This window comes from Sander lucioperca, chromosome 17 (assembly GCF_008315115.2).
Source record: "Sander lucioperca isolate FBNREF2018 chromosome 17, SLUC_FBN_1.2, whole genome shotgun sequence".
Taxonomy (NCBI): domain Eukaryota; kingdom Metazoa; phylum Chordata; class Actinopteri; order Perciformes; family Percidae; genus Sander; species Sander lucioperca.
The window spans coordinates 15,030,809-15,048,080 of record NC_050189.1 but is presented as its reverse complement, the minus strand read 5'-3'; the positions used below and the strand labels follow the sequence as shown (position 1 = coordinate 15,048,080).

At 40.8% G+C, this 17,272-nt stretch overlaps 3 protein-coding genes across 7 annotated transcripts; all 3 read left to right on the top strand.

Annotated features, from left to right (window-relative positions):
• Positions 1–3,279: 3,279 nt before the first annotated feature.
• LOC116042300 lies at positions 3,280–6,128 on the top strand. 5 transcript variants are annotated; one of them, XM_035994190.1, is made up of 7 exons: positions 3,280–3,450; positions 3,577–3,933; positions 4,091–4,132; positions 4,404–4,442; positions 4,532–4,639; positions 5,429–5,463; positions 5,571–6,128. In XM_035994190.1, the coding sequence occupies exons 1-7, from the start codon at positions 3,408–3,410 to the stop codon at positions 5,673–5,675; spliced, it is 729 nt and encodes a 242-aa protein (XP_035850083.1). In that variant the 5' UTR covers positions 3,280–3,407; the 3' UTR covers positions 5,676–6,128. The 5 variants fall into 5 exon arrangements, with proteins under 5 accessions (XP_035850083.1, XP_031144295.1, XP_035850085.1 ...); XM_031288435.2 differs by having other exon boundaries at positions 4,529–4,639; XM_035994192.1 differs by lacking the exon at positions 4,404–4,442.
• A 3,144-nt stretch (positions 6,129–9,272) lies between these two features.
• Positions 9,273–10,768, top strand: LOC116042299. Its single transcript, XM_031288433.2, has 5 exons — positions 9,273–9,716; positions 9,869–10,213; positions 10,329–10,439; positions 10,519–10,553; positions 10,658–10,768. Exons 1-5 carry the CDS (start codon positions 9,521–9,523, stop codon positions 10,766–10,768), a joined length of 798 nt encoding a protein of 265 aa, XP_031144293.1. The 5' UTR covers positions 9,273–9,520.
• Positions 10,769–12,208: 1,440 nt separating this feature from the next.
• On the top strand, positions 12,209–14,398 carry LOC116042351 (immunoglobulin superfamily member 6-like). The gene is made up of 5 exons (XM_031288510.1): positions 12,209–12,325; positions 12,458–12,802; positions 12,941–13,051; positions 14,006–14,040; positions 14,155–14,398. Exons 1-5 carry the CDS (start codon positions 12,280–12,282, stop codon positions 14,275–14,277), a joined length of 660 nt encoding a protein of 219 aa, XP_031144370.1. The 5' UTR covers positions 12,209–12,279; the 3' UTR covers positions 14,278–14,398.
• The last annotated feature ends 2,874 nt before the right edge of the window (positions 14,399–17,272 follow it).

The window sequence follows — 17,272 nt, the reverse complement described above, 5'->3', positions numbered from 1 at the left end:
AGAAAAAGAATCCCATTACTGCAGTAACTCGACAAAAGAGAGAATGTAGTTCCATTGTTCTGACATTAACTGTGGGGGAGAGACACAGCATCATTTAAATATGGAGATGAAGGCGTACATTTTCAGACGGCCTCTCCTGGAAGGCAGATTAGTGTTGCACTTGGTTGTTCACACAACAAGTGGCAGAAATAGTAGCTGGGGTTAGAGAGAGAAGTTCAAACCCGCTAACTTTCTCACCTCCACACAGCTGACCAGTCACTGCATGAAGTGGGTGAGAATGGAAACACACATCTTCACACTCACACACTATAAAGCATCTTATGGGGGAAAACGTCTATTCCATATACTTTTATTTTATGAAAATACATTTCTTAATTCAGCTGTCATGGATACCAACAGCTTGTGCAGAACAAACATGAGCAGCGTCTGTGTGATTAACCCTTTAAGTCTGTAAATGGATAACGTATAGTAAAAAGGTACTTCCTCACTTACAGAACGAGGAAATGTTAAGCTTCAGATGCAGACACATTATTAAAGTGGCTGTGATAAAACATGCATCATATTTAATAATATAGAAATGGGACACTTGGGTTCAACAAGCAGCCAGAGCACACATTGTAGCAGATGACAACACTAGAGGTACATCCCATGTCCCTTATTTGATAGCTCCTCGGTCCTCGGCTGAACCAGAAGTTGTTCTGTCCCTCCTTGGTGAAGGCCGTCTCATGGCTCTTATTTCTGCCCCGACGACGGAGGAGGGATCATCGAGGAGGGATCATCGAGGAGCTATAACTGAGGAAACACGAGAGCAGCCTTCCCGGAAGCCGTGCAGCTGAAGGAGTTGCTGACTCCGCCCAGCTGACGAATTCATGTGACGCTTCAGAGGAAAGGACGTCTCGTCCCTCTAAAGCACGTTTGCTCGTTGCCTCTCTCCTCACATGATATACTCGCATCTCTCCCGTGCCTCCTCGGTGGGAGGGACTAAGATGTGAGGAAGGGAGGCAAGGGGAGGAGTCGGTAGTCTCGCATTGCCAGTCCTTCCTCCACAGCGCTGCGGAGGAGGGTCTGGCTAGTCCACACAGCATTCCGGAATGGGAGAAAAACATCCTCTGGTTTATTGGCATTTCTTTAAACCAATCACAATTGTCTTGGGCAGCGCTAAGCACCGGACGGAGCCACGGTGCCTCTGCAAAATAGCCTCCGGAAGGAACTTGTTTTGGTGGAACATGTGTACGTTAAAAAGCTGTTTTAGTCGTGCAACAGAAAACTCAGATTGGACAGATAGTCTAGCTAGCTGTCTGGATTTACCCTGCAGAGATCTGAGGAGCAGTTAACCATAGTCCTCATTAATCCACCAGAGTTTAGAATGCCAACAAAAACAAAATAGAAGGTACCAGACATCCGGCTGAAAAGAGTGAAATCCGGCGGAATTTCCGACAGCAACGGAACAATCCCGGAAGTGGAACGTCGTGGATATAGACTAACCGTGGATTTCCACAGGATGCGGACTGTCTGCGTGCTCCGCTGTCTGTCAATACCCACCAGGTCCGGATTTGTTGCGTAACGGCTGCGGCCAGCCGACCACGAGATCTCGCGAATTCACGTATGTTCGCGCGATATAACAGGATGTAGTTTCTATAAACAAAACCACAAAACCAACAACAGTTTGTTTCCATCCAGAGGAGTAGAGGGGAAACAACTCTGTGCTCTGTTTTCAAGGTGTAGTGCAGGGAAATATGTTCCACCGTGAGCACGGTGTATTTTATTTTGAAAATTAACCGGATGTTTTATTTTGTTTCTGTGCTCTACTTCCTGTCCCGCACAATCTGAATTGTGCTGAATTGCTGCTGAGCTCTCCAGCGTCCGGCAAAAATAGAAGCTCTGCGTATCTGCTCCGGAGGGCTGCGGACTGACGGAACTGGGACGGAGTAGGGACGCAGATGTTCCGCATCCAGTGGAAATTGCCGGTAAGGAGTTGGGGAATGTGATTTAAGGGACATGAGATGCAGTTCTAGTCCAGCACACCGGGCAGCATGGGAGGGCATTGTGGGTCGGGGCCCGCCCACTGAATCACCTGTGCCTGCTCTGGAAGGGCCTCCGTCCCCGGAGTCAGACTAGCTAAATAAAATTGATATCAGAAGCTTAGCCTGGACCTCTGTGCATGCACGCATGAATGCACGGACACACACACACACACACACACACACACACACACACACACACACACACACACACACACACACATTGTGGGTCGTAGGTGGTAGTGACAAACTCGACTACTCACATGTTTCAAGTACAGTGTAGGTCTGGTTAGCTCACCTCTGCTGCTCATTTACCCACCGGGTATTTGGTGTTTAATTGATAGGACAGATGAAGACAGTAAAGGGGGTAGAGAGAGGAGGATGACATACAGCAAAGGGACGCTGGTCGGACTCGAAGCTGGGCCGCTGTGGTAAGGACTGAGCCTTAGTACATGGGTCGCACGTTCTACCATTTCTGGGGCATGTTCTTCCCGTCTTTGTTCGTGTCGAGCTATCCCAGCATGCTTTGTGCACAGACAATGAATGAGTGTGATTTCTGTCGCCGGTCTGGTCTCGTACAGTGGGCATGCTCCGTTAGAGACTTTTCAGACCCTTTTTAGTGACTTCTTGCTCAGAGTAAACTCAGTCAGTGGTTCTTCTGGCAGCAGCACAGCATCTCTCCCTCCCTCTCCATACAAAACATCCAAATAGAGCTTGTTGATCAGCTACATTCAGGCTGGGAATCTAACGTCAGCCCAGGCCTATCTCCACATTCATATTGACAAAATACCACATATACTGTTTTGCTGAAAAAAAGAAAGAGAAAATCAGTTTAGGTTATGCCAGTAACATATATTTTAGTTTCATTACTACACACAAAAAGTACTTCAAACAGCAGCCACAATAGTAAAAACCAGCCAAGTCTCTCCAGTTTAAAGAGTCAGTTGCACTTCCATAATTAAGGCTACAGATACAAATATTCATATATATGATTGTGTATACTTTTGGAGTGGTATTTCCTGACTGGACTTGTGTTGATCATCATAAAGCTCTGTTAGCTCAGGAAGGGTAGTATGACATGCTGTGGTCGGCCCTGCTACCATTTCTTTTTTAGTTTTTTAGCTGCACTTAACCTCCAGGGCTTTTCTCTCTTTTAATGCTCTCTCTCTCAGCTCCAGCTTTTCTCTTTCTCTCCGTCTCGACTTTTTCTCTTTCTCTCTTTTGCCTGCGTGGTCCACTCTGTCTCCACCTTGCTAGGCCACGCGCATCGACAACTTTAACTTTAACAACTAGATAAGCAAGAACAAAAGACTCCACCTCTGAAGTAGAGAGCAGCCTTCCTGGAGCTCAGTTAGACATCACAGAGCTGTGATCATACGCACCACGATGAAACAGAGCCTGATAACAGCTCTAATTCTCTGCAGCATCAGTAAGTACTGACAATACTTTTTTCTCAACTTGATAACTTCCAGCATTAAAACTTATTTGCTTATTATTATATTTATTAAGAGGTACTGTTTACCTTCCTATAACAAGTCTCTGCTGTTTGTTTCAGGCTGGATCTCTGTCTCAGGTTCTGAGTCTCACACTGAGACTGTGGAGGGTCGGCCGGGTGGAGAAGTCACACTCACATGCTCTTACCCATCTAACACGTCCATCCGAGACACTCTAACACTCTGGTTGAGAGTGTTCAACAGAACCAAGGCCAGCTGGATCTCCACGATGACCGGCTCTACAGGAAAACCTTTTTACAGTGATGGAATTCAAAATGGAAGATTCAACATGAGTACCAACATCTCCACTCTCTTTCTCCAAATCAAACATGTGGATGTATCTGACTCTGGACTGTATTTATGTGGATTTTACATCAAAGGACGTTATGATTTCAGTGCAATACACTTAAATGTTAAAGGTAAGATTATAAAAATCCTGTGTTCTGTATTCTTCTTTTTATATATGCTAATATCATAATTGGCAAAAAAGAGCACATTTCATCATTTTAAAACAATAGAGTGATGCATTTTTTCAAGGTAAAATCAGACATGAACTTATCTTGATTTTGTTAAAAGGCAGTGATGATTCTCATGATGACGCTGACAGGAAGTCTGAAAGTAAGATTCTCTTTCACATTTCTTTAGTTGTGCAGAGTGACTGCTAGTCCTTTTAAGATAAAAACAATGTGTCTATCCTAACTTTGGTTAATGTTCTCACAGTTCTCAAACCAGTAAATGAAAAACAGTCATAAACATCTTTCTATATTTGCTAATTTATGAATTACCCAAAAAGAACACATCTGACTACTTGAAAAGATTCCAAATAAGAGAGTGATACAGTATTTCAAAGTATAATCAAAAGTAAATGTATCTTTTATTTTGTTAAAAGGCAGCGATGAATCTCATGATGACGACAGGAAGTCTGAAAGTAAGATTCAACATAAAAGATTTAATGTTCTCACAGTTCCTGAGCCAGTAAATGAAAACAGAGTAATTCTATTCTCTTTCTTTCAGCAGAGTCTGATGGAACAGCAAAGCTGATGAGTTTGATCCTGGGAGCTCTGACTGTTCTCCTCTTAATGATCATCATTGGTCTGGTTGTTAAAAACAGGAAACTTCAGAAAGGTACTTCCTGAAAGCTACTCTTTCTATCTTGTTTTCTATTTGTATTTCATTACTTCTCTAAAATTGTATAAATATGTTGAGAGAATAAAAAATGTCATGTTTGCTGAATCAGAATAAGAAACCCAGTCTCACGGCAGTTCGTGAAATGGTCATGTTATTTAATCTTTTTATTTCGTGTATACGGGCACGTTGTTCTCGTTTCTTTCGTGGTGGCCAGCACTAAAATGTAAACTAATATATTTCAATAGGAAGCATATGTCGTGATCACAGCACGACTACGGTAGCGAGTAGTATAAAATGCCGAAAATCCATGTAAGGAGGTTGGTTGGGGTGGTGGATGGGTCAAACAACAAAGGACTTTCACCCCGGAGACCGGGGATCGTGGCCCGCGTGTGGCGTTTTGTTTCCCTGTTGTTGTTTTCCTAATCACAACCGTCCCGTTATTGTCACGCGTCCCCGGTGGCCATCTCCCGGCGTGTGACGCGTCCTTTCCCTGTTCTTCTTTTCCTAAACCCAACCTCTGCCGTCCCGTTGTTGTTGTCGTTGCGTGTCCCCCAGAGACCATGGATCATGTCCCGGGGTGTGACGTTTGCTTTCCCCGTTCATCTTTTCCTAAACCCAACCATATAGATGGTTCCCATTTCGTGCTGGCCACCACGAAAAAAACGAGATAAACGTGTTCTTGTACACGAATCAATAGATTCAAAATACCGTGTTGGAATAAGAGCAATGTAGCGATGAATAATGATTGTCAGTGACCTGATTGGACGTTTTGTCTCTTTCATTCAGCTGCCAATGAAGAACAGAATCCACAACAGCCTGAGGTGAATCAACTTTTATCATTTACTTTTATTTGTTTTATCATTTAAAATGATGTCGCCAAGTCATTATCTCTTTCAAGATAAGTGAGTGTGAATATTCTCTTTGACAGAACCAGACCTCTGAAGAGCTGAACTACGCAGCTGTAGCTTTCCGTCCAAAAACAAGAAAAACAAGAGAAGTGGAGCCCAATGTTGTGTATGCTTCTACTAGATAGACTCAGGAAGCGACGAGAAAAGCTGTTCAGAGTAAAACTGATGCTTTATCATATTAATCATTAGACATTGTTATTGCTGACTTAATAGCTGTGTGTCTATACTAGTTTTGGGGAATAACAAAATAGAGATACAGCAGCAATCCAGTTTGACAGTTTACTTTTGAACTATTTTTCTCTCTTACATGCTATATCTAACAAACAACAGAAAGACCATTCATTACATGCTTTTCTTGTACACACACAATGGAAGACACACCAACAAAATCAGGCTAAAGACTCAAAGCCAAACTATCCACTGTAAGTTTTTCTCTGCCTGCAAACTGCATAGGCCTACTGTACCTGTCCTAACACTCTTAATTAACAATATTTAGCAAACATGATCTTTTTCAAAGTGCTTTTCACTCATGTCTCTCATCTCTCTCTCTCTCTGTATTAAAAACATTGGTATAGTTTTTTTTTAAATAAATATGTCTTGACACCCACATGCCCGTTGTTGCAGTTTGAACTGTGGTCACAAACGGGGAGTTATCTGTCTCTGTATCTTTACACTTCGGACAGACTTGAACTCTGCTGCTTTATCTTCACATGAGCATCTATCAAACTTGTGAAAAGACGCCTGAAGCAGTGTGACACTCTCACATCCTCATATGAAAGATTTCACGTGTTTAAGACATGACAGACTACTACTCAGTCCTCTCAATGCAGCAGCCTGCATGTTACTTAAAAAAACATTTCAATTACTCGTTATAAAATAATCCCATGACTGTAGTAACTAAATAGAAAGAGTCTACCTGTCCTCACACTCTTAATTAACAAGTATTAGAGCTGCACCTGATTGGAACAAAGGGCAATCAATCAATAAAACAACTAATCAGAGCTAGAGAACAGCCCTGCCTTCTCATTCAGTGGTCTTTTTTCACTGTTCTTGGCTAACACTTTATTTTAAGGGGTGTGCATAAGACTGACATGACACCGTCATAACTGACATGACCCCGACTCTTTTAATGCTACATTAGCATTGTGATATGTTTGTGTTATGACAATTGACATTAATGAAGACAAAATTCTCTGCCCTCAACCTTGGTGAGTGAAAACACATTTTATCATCCTGCCTTGGTGGTGCTGGTCCGTATGTTGATCATGTTGTGTTGGATCGATTGATAGTAGCAACGTTAGATGGTGACGAGTGTGAAATGTTCGGTTGTTGTCATAGAATTGATCTGTATGCATTGCCGCATGACGTTAACATTTTCTGGCTAAACTCTAACATTACTACCATGGCCCCTAAAAGGACCGTCATCTGGTGGTGCCTGTAGCCGGGCTTGCAGTCATCAGGGTCAGCCCTATGTTCCCACAGCCCAATGGTCCCACAGCGCAATGGTCCCACAGCCCTATGTTCCCACAGCCCAATGGTCCCACAGCCCAATGGTCCCACAGCCCTATGTTCCTACAGCCCTATGTTCCCACAGCCCTATGTTCCCACAGCCCTATGTTCCCACATTTCTAAGAATTTTTTTTTCACTGAAAATTAGGCCCTATGTTCCCACATTTCTAAGATTTTTCTTAAAATTAGGCCCTATGTTAGGGTTAGAGTTACATTCCATCTGTAGTCCATTGCTACTGGATAATAGGTTGGGTGTAATTGGCTACCAAATTGGGATAAGATCTGATATAAATTTATGAAAAAGGAAATGTGGAAACATAGGGCCTAATTTTGAAGAAAAAAAATCTTAGAAATGTGGGAACTGTGTGAACATAGGGCCTAATTTTGAAAAGAATCTTAGAAATGTGAGCACATAGGGCTGTGGAAACATAGGGCCTAATTTTGAAAAAAATCTTAGAAATGTGGGAACATAGGGCTGTGGGAACATAGACACGCTCCCTATTGACGGCTAAACAACTGGCGCTGGTAGCATGTGTTCACGTTACAACACTGTCTGTTTTGTGGAGCCATGCGGTTTGTTGAAATGTTAACAGAGTGAGATACAGACTATTCTAGTTTTACTGGTATGTAGACCATCTTTTGAAATTGTGCCCCACCATTTTTTTTTTTATATAAAAACGCCACTGTAAATACAATAACAGAAATGCAGTGGTGGGATGTAACTTAATTAGGGTTGTCAGCATTAACGCGTTAATCGCGATGCGATTAAGGGTCAAGCATAATGCGTCAATTTCTTTTAATCGTATTAATCGCATGCCGCCATTTATTAATTTATTTTAACTTCACTCGGCTTTGCATTGTGCTTAACAGGCTACTATTTTGCCGTACTTCCTCGTAACACATCCTGCTGCTGCAGGAATAGCAACGCGGATTTCGGTGCGTCATTCTGGTGCCACTGATATGCCTGCACTTCTCTCTGATGCTCTGAAACAGACGTTACAGGCAACAGAAACACCGCTGCACGTGACGCTAGTTAACACTATACTCGACAGCAGCTAACATTAGCCTACCGCTAGCTAGTAGCTGGATTAAACACGGTTACAATGCTGACAGCTAGGATTTCAACACCGGGATGTAACAATCTGCAGCTGCTGTTGTCGGAAAAACACAGACGGTGCGTTCAGTGAAACTGGTAATTTACAGTCTCGTGGTGCATTCAAAGTTGTTGTTAAATTCAAATGTGTGACTAGATTAAATATATAATAAACAAAATACAAATCTTAAAATCAAGTTCATAAAGTCACTTTCTTTGCATTCATTTGATTCCCAATCAAGATACACTGGTAAGAATGGCTTTCCATTGTTTATATGTACTTAAAAACAGTTCTGAAATGCAAAATAATAGAATTTTAATCATGTGATAAAACATGCAATTAATCGCAATTAATTATAGAAATTCAACGATTAATCGCGATTAAGAAAATGTAATCGTTTGACAGCCCTAAACTTAATACATTTACTCAAGTAGTGTACTTAAGTACAAATGTTGAGGTACTTGTACTTTAATTGACTCTTTTCTTTTCATGCTACTTTGTACTTCTACTCCGCTACATTTCAGAGAGAAATCTTGTACTTTTTACTCCACTACATTAATCTGACATCTTTAGTTACTAGTTACTTTACAAATTAAGATTTTTGCACACAAAACACATGTAGTTTATAAAATACAATGTTTTATGATAAATTAAACTACCCAACAATATACAGGCCTACAAGAACACCTAATATGATTAGCAGATTAAACACTTAGTTGATTGACAGAACTGTTTGGATGTTTTCCAGCTTCTAAAATGTGAGGATTTTTCTTAAGTAACATTTTCAATGCAGGACTTTAACTTGTAACAGAGTATTTTTTAGTGTGGTTTTAGTTCTTTTACTTAAGTAAAGGGTCTGAATACTTCCTCCACTACTGCAGAAATGTAAATGTGTAAATCAAGCAGCAGAAGGCCTGAATCAGAGAACCAGCTGGAGCCAGATGTGGTGTATGCTGCCACCAGATAGACTCAGGAAACATCTGGAACTGCAGCTCAGAGTGGAACTGATGCTTTACCTGCTACTAAAGAACTGTCACTGTTGGAATAAAGATTTTATATTTATGCAAAGTATGCAATATCTACTACAAGTCTAGTTCTACTTTCCAGCTAAAGTCTCCTTCTGACTTCTTGTGTTTGTTAGATCTTAATCTGAGAACAAAAGATGATTGGTGTTTGATGGAGGAGGAGACTGTCCAGAGTCTCCTGTCAGAGTTAGATGGAGGGAGAGAGCTACACATCACTTGTCTGACAGGAAGAGACAGCGCAGTGTGGTGTGAACATAACTGAGGTGAAAAGATATATAACGTGACACGGTGGGTTTCTCACATCACAATGTGAATGACCCAACCATTGCATAGTAATGTCTGATGAATGAATCAGCTTTTAATAAGAACAGCTGTTGCTGTGACTACCATTTTTCTGAAAGCATCTCTGTTGTTAGTCTGAGCAGCTGGATAGGCAAAAGAAACCCCGCCTTTTTCCCCGCTGAGAGCACTCTTACTGGAGCACAGTTCAGTCTGCTGCAGTCTCCTGTACACATCGCCTTGGTAACAGCTTTACTCTGTAAGTATCTCCACCACTTTTTTGAATACAACAATTGTTAACGTCTTTTTAAAAGCAACACTGAAACGTAAAACAATCCTTTAATAACAATGTACGTGCATTGTGTTGAATTACAAGTTGAAGTGAAGGAATCAGCATGTTGTTTGTTTCAGGTTTGATCTCTGTCTGTGTTTCTGAGTTCCACACTGTGGAGGTCCAGCCTGCTGAACAAGTCACACTGATGTGCTCCAACTTCAGCAGCTTTATCACGTACATGTTCTGGTTCAGACTGGACAGCAGACCCAACATCAGCCCTATCTCCTCTATGTGGAGCTCTACCGCAAATGCTTCACTCTACGATGGATTTCAAAATGGAAAATTTAACATGACATCCAACACCACTACCCTCTTCCTCAACATCAACCATGTGGATTTATCTGACTCTGGACTGTATTTCTGTGGATTTTACTCAGATGGAAAGCCAGTAATTGTCACTGCAACATATCTACAAGTTCAAGGTATGAGTCTTTTTTGATTGTGAAGAAACAGATAGCCTATGTGTGCACTTTTTTTTACTGTCAAATATGGACTGATCTCAACCCACACGTTTGTGTGTAATGATCTTTCTTGTAGAAGTGTTTGATGGAATAGCGAGCCTGACCAGTGTGATCCTCCTTGGTCTGATTCTTTTCCTCGTTACAGTCGTCATTGGTCTGGTTGTCAAAATCAGCAAACTTCGCAGAGGTACTTGTTTTTTATGTTAGTTGTAAATGCAAAACTTTGTGTTAGAACAATTTAGAGATGTTCTGTTTCTGTCATTTAGCTCAGAAAGAGGGACAGACTCCACAATGCAGCGAGGTAATCACATTTTAACCACATAAAGACTGATCATGTTTGGTTTAATTCATCATTTTATAATTCTATGTTTTCTTACAAACTGACTGTTAATATGTTTCTTACAGAACCTGGGCTCTGATTCTCTGAACTATGCAGCTCTCAGTTTCAATCCAACAGTGAAAAAACAGCATTGTTTTAAAAGTGTCCCCCGTGTGGCAACCCCCGCCACAGCCTAAACGCACTACACCAAATTAAAAAGAATGGAAAGACCGTAATTGTCATGTCGTCACATGACAGTCACCTTTCTGTTGCTAAACATAACTGTCACGACCGCCACCTCACAGTGAGCAGTACACCGGCTCACAGTTCCTTTTGGTTGGCTACACTTTACTGTAACAACCGCTAAACTTGACGGAATAGCTAAACTTAAAGGACAAATCTGGCACAAAATGAACCTAGGGGTTAATAACACATGTGTACCGAGTCGACCGTTCTCTGGGATATGTTTTCATGCTAATCGAATGTGACCAGTTTTAGCGCAATCCGCTAATTAGCTAATAACGCTAGTCGTCGGGGCACGGATAAAGTAAAAAGAAATCGCTATTTCTATACCACTAACAAGGCTCAAAATAGCACCACACTTCCACTGTAGCATAATGGTGGTTCCTACTTGTAAACCGAAGCATTGAGAACTTTGTAAGCGTACAGACAGTTTATTAAAAAGATAGTTTATAAAGACAGTACCGTTCACGTATACATGTGGGTGCCATCTTGGGAAAACAGTCACGACCAGTTGAACGATGAACGCCGTGCAACGTAAGCTGAACTGTCACTTGAAATCTCCCATGGTCCGTGGTTTCCAAATGGGTCGATAGGAATTACGTTTGTGAAATGTAATTATATGGAAATGCATGAATTATATCTGTTTTTACGTGACAGTTCAGCTCACATTGCACGGCGTTCGACTGGTCATGACTGTTTTCCCAAGATGGCGCCTGTACGTGAACAGTACTGTCTTTATAAACTATCTTTTTAATAAACTGTCTGTACACTTACAAAGTTCTCAATGCTTAGGTTTACATGTAAAACTACAGCAGACGACTACCCTTGGCTAATTAAAAAAAAAACTTACTTTAAGATGCTTCTTCAGGTTGGAGGTGGATCAATTTAGACACTGAAAGGAGGTTGGTTGCTGGCAAGCAGAGGTTGCACTGCACAGTTATATTTCGTTCTCCCTTCGCTTTCTTTAATGTGAAATGCTGTTTGAAAACGTATTCCTGCCCTGGCTTTGTTGTGCCGGTTCCGACTCCATTGTGACTGATCACGCAAATAGCAAATTTTTTTGTTTTCATATTGGGGCTTCTGAGAAATGCATGGAGTTGCCTTAATTTATTCAGAGAGTGAATAAACTTGTGTAAGTATTGTCATGTAATCCATTGATTTCAACAATGTAACTGTATTCTAAATACTAACTATTTAAATTGTAACTGTAACGGAATACAGTTACTCATAATTTGTATTCTGAATACGTAACGCCGGTACATGTATTCCGTTACTCCCCAACACTGACAAACAGCATGGTTTGTTGTAAGTCACACACGTTCTTAAGGCTTTGTGTGTGTATGTGTATGGATGGGTGGGGGAGAGTGTGTGTGTGTGTGTGTGTGCGTGTGTGTGTGTGTGTGTGTGTGTGGTGGGGGTGGAGCTCAATGTAAAGTACCATTGCAGTGCCACAATCATTCGCACAATGAGGAACTTCACCTTGATGACCGTTTTACTTCTCTGCTGCCTCAGTAAGTACTGCCATTGAATTACTCAACAGCATTGACTGCATTAAATCATATATATATATGTATATATATATATATATGATTGCATTCCTGTTGCTCTGTCAGCAAAATGATGAATAATTCTGTTTGTTTCAGGCTGGATCTCTGTCTCAGTTTCTGAGTCTCAGACTGTGGAGGTTCAGCCTGGGGAAGACGTCACTCTGCTGTGCTCCAACTTTTCCAGTACTCCCTCTCAGATATATTGGTTCAGAGCGGTCAAGAGATCCCAGCCCCGCTGTGTCTCCTACATGTTCAGGGCTCCTGAGCCTGCTATACTCTGTGATGGATTTCAAAATGGAAAATTTGAAATGAGATCCAACATGTCTGCTGTTTTTCTCAAAATCAAACAAGTGAATTCATCCGACTCTGGGCTGTATTTCTGTGGATATATCATAACAAAAAACCCGGTTATTGTTGATGCAACCTATTTAGACGTTCAAGGTAAGAGTGTTTGGTCTGTCTGTTTTGATTGATTGATGGAATACTATCAGCATTTAATTTAGGTAATGTGGACCTATAGATTTATTTATTTAGGTTAAATGTACAGAGTCTAAGTTAATGATTATTTTTTTCTTGTAGATGTGTTTGATGGAATAACAAAGCTGATGAGTGTGATCCTGGGCGTTCTGACTGCTTCCCTCACTATGATCATCATTTGTCAGGCTGTTAAAATCAAAAAGCTTCAGAAAGGTAGTTATCCCTTGTGTTGTCTTACTGCTGACCGTGCAACTTGTTCTTGTCCATCCCGATTCAAAACTGAAAAAAAAAAAAAAACGATACAATATCATCACGATACTTATGTCACGATATGATATTGTGATTTTGAACATATTGCAATATTCTGCGATATATTGCAATTTATTACCTTTTTTCCAACTTCAAATTTATCCTAATTTCAAATGATGTTCCCAAAAGGAAACTTTGTCAACATCTGTTTTATCTAAAAAGATACATTTCTCTGTTTGTTCACCTAACTTAAATTTCATTGCTGCAAAATGGGATTGTCAAGCAGACAAACTGACCAACACATACAGTATATAATAATAGATCAATACTTGACGTCTGTGTATCGATACAGTATTGCCACGGAAAATATTGCGATACTATGCTGTGTCGATTTTCTCCCCCACTCCTAGTTTTTAATGCTTTTAATGTATAAGTCAGTATTTTTTCAACTTCTTTGGAGCTTTTCTGAAATACCACTAATATATATATACACCACTAACACCAAGTTATTACCACTAATTTTACACATATTTTTTGAATTCATGGTCAATAAACCTCATTAATATGAAATTAGGCCAAATTGTTTAGTTACAAAAAATGCTATGAAATTGAATAAAAACACACAAAAGTCAACGGATGATTATTTTTTTTACCTGCGAAGAGCGTTGTATGGAACCATCCATTTTATTTTTGGGCAATTTGGTTGAAAGAAACCCATATTTCTGATATGGAAAACGTTGAAGTCGGGTCAGATTTGACCCGAGGACAACATGAGAGTTATACTTAGTTGTATTGTATTTTTACAACTTCTTTAAACAACTTCCTACTTAACAAAATGTATCAACAGCAATATTGTGCAATACAGTGTCAAATGCCAGTGAGTGTGAATTGACCGGCCATATTGTTTCTGTCACTAAGCTCACGTTGAGGAACAGAATCTGCAACAGACAGAGGTGAAGTGTATTCCATTTCATTTGAAAATAATTCAGCAGGTGCCACAAACACTTCCAAGTTGTCAGTTATAATGTCATGTTGAGATTAGTGACTGAACATATTTGTATTCACAGAGTCTGGGCTCAGATGATCTGAACTATGCAGCAGTGACCTTTCGCCCAAAAACAGAAAGAAACCACCGGCTGACACCAGAGACAGAAGTGGAGTCAACTGCTATTTATTCAGCCACCAAATAGACTCAGGAAGCACCTGTTGTTATTTTTAAACACACTGTTACACTGTACAGTGTTTTAGTCTGGTTGATTGGTGTACCATCGTCATTGTGTGTACAAAAATGTACAATAATCTTGTTCATGCAGATTTTTGATTGCGTTTTCATCTGAGAGCAGAATAATGTGAATCTCTCAGAAAGCAGCAACACCTGACTTTTTTTGACAGGAAGAGACAGTGTGGTGTGAACACAACTGCATGCAGTTATATGTATGAGAAATATCTCACTATCAAAAACTTGTGAAAAGATGCTGCTCAGCCTCCTCTGAAGCATTCACACTGCTACACGCTGTACACGTTGAAGACATGATAGATCACAGCAGAGCTACAGCATCTTCACTGTGCAGGCTTTTCTCAGGAACCCTTCGTACATATAGTTACGAAAAGTAATGCGCTGTAATTCGTATGTGTACCATGTATTTATTGCTCTATGCTCCACAGTGACTGCTGCTGAATAAGAGCGCTCTGGTCTGCGTAGGGATCAGGGTCGGGGTTGGGTCATAAAACACAGTGCTTTCAAGCGGGGGAGCGTAGATTGCGTTCCCGGGGAAAAAACATCCAGGAAACGTGTGTTTGTGTCCCGGGAGTACTACATAAGGAGACCAGTGTTTTAATCCAAACAACAATCTTTTTTCTAACCTAACTAGAAGGTTAGGTGTCTAAACTTCACTGTGGTCGCCCATGATGGTAACTTTTCGTCGGCTAAACTTAACTGTAACGGCCTCTGAAACGACCGGCACCTCATGGTAACGGTACCCGTCTCCCTGTAACCTTTTCTCGGCTAAATTTAACTGTGAAGACCGCTAAACTTAACTGTCATGTGACCGGTCGTCACAAAGGTCACATGGCCAGCCGGCAGTCACCTAATTTTGTAGTTTATCATGCGAAATGTTGTGCACAAGTTTTCATACAATATCATACAATCTCACAGTCACCTTTTTTCAGAGCGCTGTTGCCTAATTTCATAGGATATCATACAAATTGGTTTGCAAATATTTTCCTATGATATCACACCAACCCATTCATGAGCATGCGTTGCACTGTGATATGTACTCAATGCAACTGTGTTTGCAGCTGCTTGGAGGATCCCATCACACACAGATCATACACACAGATCAAATGTAATGCCGTGTCTTAGCATGGCTCCACATTTGCCAGACTGCCCGACAGTATACCCATTTTACTCATCACTGGCCTGAATAGCGCAGTGACGCTCTTTGTTTGACAGAATTGGACAGAACTGCCAAAACAACATAGAAAGCCTAGGCCTTGCTGTATCGGGGTGTCCTCGCCTTTATGACCCAACAGCAGACACTTATCATGATCAAAATGTTTGGTTTGTGTAGCTTGGTTCCCATAATTAGTAAAATGGTCCCAACAATGGCAAATGTGTAGTATTGTGATCATGAGCGACAAAACATGATGGGACATGATAGATGACGGTATATGTTGTTGGAAAAATGGGGCTGTTACATTACTATCATCATTGGTCCGGCTGTCAAAATCAACTAAAGGTCACACAGATAATGCTACTGTATCTTCACATTCTTTTCATAGTCAATACTATAAACAAATCCAAAACTTCCTGTTTACTAAAATGCATTTTTGATCAATTGTAATGATCAAGTTAAAAGGCCCTTTACCGGTCGGAAGAATTCGGTCTCTTTCAAATAGTCTGACATTGTTATCAGACTCCTATAAAGCCCAGTTCAGACCAAAGATTCTTGACGAGACCAGTTGAAACAACTACTTGCAAAGCGCAATGTTCTGAAACCTGCCAGTTCACACCAATGTGATGAGACAATGTATCATCTCCATAGCGACGACTCTTTTTACTTCCGGTCTAACCTCCAACTTTTAGGTCTTTTTGTTACTGGATATATCATTTGTTGCATCTAAATGTGAATGTGAATAAAAGTTATTGATGGAGAGATGATTGCTACAGTTGCATTTCTAATGATGAATCAGTAAAAACAAACGGTTTATTTCTGTAATTCATGTTTGTTCGCAGGGCGCTCCCTCTCTTCAGTCACTCTCTAACTCGCTTGACCATATATCGTGCTTGTGGGCAGTCCATAGCCTCCGTCTAAAACTCTGCCATTTCTACCAGCTGACAGTTCATAACATAAATATAAACTGTATTATGGATCATTTTATTTCAATAGTTTGTAGCTGCCTTTACCAGCTGACTTCTCTATTTGGCTGTTGAAACAGGTGACGTCCCTTACGTTCTAAAACCATCCTCTGGAGACTCGACCAGCTGAGTCTCAGCGACACCATCAGCTGGTTTGAGTCCAGCTGAAACGGGCCGGTTCAGAACACTGCAACTTTTCCCTGCGATGTTCTAAAACAGTTTCAATTTGTTGCCAATCTTTGGTCTGAACTGGGCTTAACTCCTATAACATTAGGAAAAAAAAAAACAATCGATGCAGCACAACCAGAGATACATTATTTTTATTGTAAGCATTTATTTTCTTGCCTGTTACCCATAATGCAACTCAGTTCACTGTTACCAAGGCAATAGCTGTTTACATACATATGTTACCCATTATGCAACTCAGTTCCTTGTCACCAAGGCAACAGCTGCCTATATGTTGCATCATAGAAATAGAATGCAGTGATGTCACATCCTGTACATGTGCCTTTCATGTCAACATTCTAAGTGACCCATTCTACCTTCACCAAGATCAAAGTTCTCTGTTAGAAGGTTGATTGACAGGCGATCTCTCACTGAGTACTGAGAATCTCATCACGGTTTTACTGTGCTGCGTTGATTAGCATCTCTTCAACACCGACAATACAGCTTGCTTCTGTATTTCTGTGCTAAACAGAGAAGTATTTTTCAGTGATAAGCTTTAAGAGAGCAGAACACAAGTTGCAACCAAAACATGGTCCTTCCTCTGGAGTCCTTGAAGAACGACACCATGGCCCTCCGCCAGGAACCGACAGTTATGGTTAGCA